This window comes from Miscanthus floridulus, chromosome 6 (genome assembly GCF_019320115.1).
Source record: "Miscanthus floridulus cultivar M001 chromosome 6, ASM1932011v1, whole genome shotgun sequence".
Taxonomy (NCBI): Eukaryota; Viridiplantae; Streptophyta; class Magnoliopsida; order Poales; family Poaceae; genus Miscanthus; species Miscanthus floridulus.
The window spans coordinates 25427945-25430989 of NC_089585.1; the positions used below are offsets into that span (position 1 = coordinate 25427945).

The 3045-nt window shown below is 49.3% G+C and overlaps 1 protein-coding gene across 1 annotated transcript; it reads right to left on the bottom strand.

Moving 5' to 3' along the window:
- Positions 1-227: 227 nt before the first annotated feature.
- LOC136457898 (protein WALLS ARE THIN 1-like) lies at positions 228-2459 on the bottom strand. Its single transcript, XM_066457908.1, has 7 exons — positions 2229-2459; positions 2027-2089; positions 1783-1899; positions 1429-1666; positions 1139-1297; positions 870-1021; positions 228-694 (listed from the first exon to the last, which is right to left on the bottom strand). The coding sequence occupies exons 1-7, from the start codon at positions 2405-2407 to the stop codon at positions 514-516; spliced, it is 1089 nt and encodes a 362-aa protein (XP_066314005.1). The 5' UTR covers positions 2408-2459; the 3' UTR covers positions 228-513.
- Positions 2460-3045: the final 586 nt, after the last annotated feature.

A 3045-nucleotide genomic window follows, 5' to 3' on the forward strand; every position in this document is an offset into this window, starting at 1 on the left:
TTATCTTTTGCATAGGTTTTGCTAAGAGTAGAAAAAGATACCATAATTTAGAGTCGAAATTTTAAATTGTCTAATTCACCTCTCTCTTAGGCGTCACGTTCCCCTGCAATCACAAAACGTTAGTACTTTTAGAATCCGACGGAGTATTATTATGCTGCAGTTAAGTTTTTTGCGTTCACTTTTAGGTGGTGTGTAGTATTCTGTATCTACTGAAGCTCCAATAAGTGTGTGAATCACATCTAGATTGATTCGAATCATGGATGAAGTGATTTTATACTTATATATACACCTCTTACTCTTACCTATGCTTGCACAGAAACACTACAGCAGCAGAGTACAGACTCACAGCAGCATGGCTACACTGTTCTACACCGGCAACCCATGCACACTTGTTCTTGGTTGCCTGATTGGAACAGCTGAAATCACACGACTCATACGATCCCAAATGCAACAGGACTACGCATGTCCTCCTTGATCAACGACTAAACGATCATCACGCTTCACGCCAGCAGGTCAGTCAGTGGCCGGAGCTTCTTCATCGCCTTCCACTGAAGCTTCTCCCGTGAGCAGGTGCTGCGTCACGTCTCCTCCCTGCGCCAGCTGATCCTGCAAGTTCCTGGCGGCCTTCTTCTCCGCGCTCTTGCCCCACAGCACGAAGTAGAGGCCGATGACGATCAGCACAGCTCCAATGATCCTGCCAGATTAGATAGACGCCAAAGCACATGTCAGCATGCCAGAGCTGCAAGAGTTCTTGCTGCATGGCTGGGCTGGCTGATTGGGGTTCTGCTGAATTCTGATGAGATGATCCCCCACGTGATCCCGTAATCCGTGTCATGTTCGGATCTGCGCGGGCGCACGTGCGGCCTTACCCTCCCGTGTAGAGCTGGTCTCCGAGGATGGCGGCAGCCATGACGGCGACGGCGACGGTCTGCACCGGCTGGAAGACGGCGGTGAAGAGCGGGCCTCCCCTGTCGATGCACCAGATCTGCAGAGCAAACGCAACCCCGGACGCCACCAGACCCTATCATGGATGGTACACAACAAGACAGCGGTTTCCAGTTCAGTTTGGGCTCACACAAGTACACAACACAGGAGTTACGCTGCACATGCATGTTGATTGCTGGTGTTTACTACATACAGCGTATAGGATGGTGAAGAGCTCCACTCCTGAGTGGACCTTCCACCTGCTCAGGTCCTCCTCGGTGAAGACGGCAATGGCCAGGAACTGGAGGAGCCCAAAGATGCAGGTCAGTGACAGGACCGATAGCCTGGCTGGGTATCTCTTCAGCACCGGCACCTGATCAACGTACATGCCACAGAAAAAAATCACAAAAATCAGTGCACCGATCGAAACGTAGTAGTAATTCAACAACTGTATCAATTCTTGCGCTCATGCAGTGAACTGCTAGTATAAACCTATGGTACTACCTGAAGGACCATCCATCCGGACCAGGAGAGGCAGTGGCCGAGGATGAAAACGCAGCCGAGAGTCCAGTTGAGGATGGGGCTGGAGGAGGACAGCGTCACCAGAGACTTGACGTGCAGATTGTGATGGAACAGCGGCAGGCCCTTGTACAGGGTTATCACGGTCGCCCCTCCGATGCTCACCACCGTGCCCACCACCTTGGCCACCCCATGCCTCCTGCTCAGGTCCACCTGCTCAAGCCTGCAATTAAGAGCAAGGACATTCTTCTCTTCAGTGAACACCGAACACTGCAGAACACTAAATAGTCTGCCTAGTATTGGGTGGTGCAGTGCAGAGACAAGCTGCTGGCATGGCACCTGAGGACAGCGGCCATGACGAAGGTGATCGCAGGGACGGTGTTCTGTATCGCAGAGGCGTAGGTTGGTGATAGGTGATACAGGCCCAGGAGGTAGAAGCCCTGGTTTGCAGTTATCCTGAATAATAAAATAACAGTCGTTGTTCAATAGCATCAACACTTAGTTCAGGAATCAATGATCAATCAAACAGCAGACAAAATAAACAATACTAACAAAGATGACACGGAACATCTGTCTCACTTACCCACACAGCGCTAGCAGAAAAAACTCCACCAGCAAAGAGAAGGTGAGTGGTGGCCTGTCTTTCCTGAAACAAGTTAACCGTGCCGAAAAACATGTCGAGCAAGCATTATATACATCCAAAAATTCAGTCTCATAGCATTATTCAGAAAATCTGGGGAGACTGGTGTGCAGTGCACGGAAATTAAAGGCCGGTGGCTACGCACTTCTCGAGGAAGTAGGCGAACGGAGCGAGCAAGGCGAGGGAGATGATGTTCCTGTACACGATGAACACGATCTTGCTGATGCCCATGTTGAGCGCCGCCCTGGAGACAATGTGGAACCCTGCGAGGAGGAACTGCAGGGCCAGCACTCCGATGAACAGCTTCAGCTTCTCAGGAACCATCGCCGCTGCAGCTGCCTGATCTCTCCCTATCGTCTCCCCTCTATCACTAGCTAGCAACCTCGCTCACTGTAGCTCGGTATGCACTTGCAGTGCTGCTAGTTTGTTGCTTGCTTGTGTTTTGAGATGCTTGCGAGGCGCATATATATAATATATAGGGCGTCGCCACTCAGCCACTGCTTACACCTCTCCCCTCTATGTTTCGATGTTCTAGCCTGGCACTTGGATATGAGGAAATGGTCCTAAAGATAGAGTAAAGCGACATGACAAATGCACGAATACAACATTGCTATAGTGGTCTGAGAACAACCCCCTAATTGCACCTGCTTTACGTCATGTTTACGACACATTTGCAGTAGCACTAGAAGTAGAACACATTTCCACATGCTTCTTACTTGTTCATGCAATCCACATGTTTGTTTGCAAGTAGCAGTGAACTCAGGTTATTTTAGTGTTAGGGTCTGTTTGGTTCAGCTATGGTACGTGAAAAAGCTATTGTCAGTTGTGAGTTTGGAAAAGCTAAAAGCCAAAAGCAAGGTCCAAAGTGCTACGGAAAATTATACTACGCGAGATGCGTGTCTTTGGCAAGCGTGCCAGGAATATGCTTAAAATGGATTGTGAAACTATATTTGTATGCTTTT

What these genes read in the sequence shown, in the direction of transcription:
- LOC136457898 (XM_066457908.1), bottom strand. Translation starts at nt 2,407, where the DNA reads ATGGTTCCTGAGAAGCTGAAGCTGTTCATCGGAGTGCTGGCCCTGCAG. An exon ending in TTCGCCTACTTCCTCGAGAA is followed by an intron (nt 2,090 to 2,228) that starts GTGCGTAGCCAC and finishes AACTTGTTTCAG; the next exon opens with GAAAGACAGGCCACCACTCA. An exon ending in TTTCTGCTAGCGCTGTGTGG is followed by an intron (nt 1,900 to 2,026) that starts GTAAGTGAGACA and finishes TTTATTATTCAG; the next exon opens with GATAACTGCAAACCAGGGCT.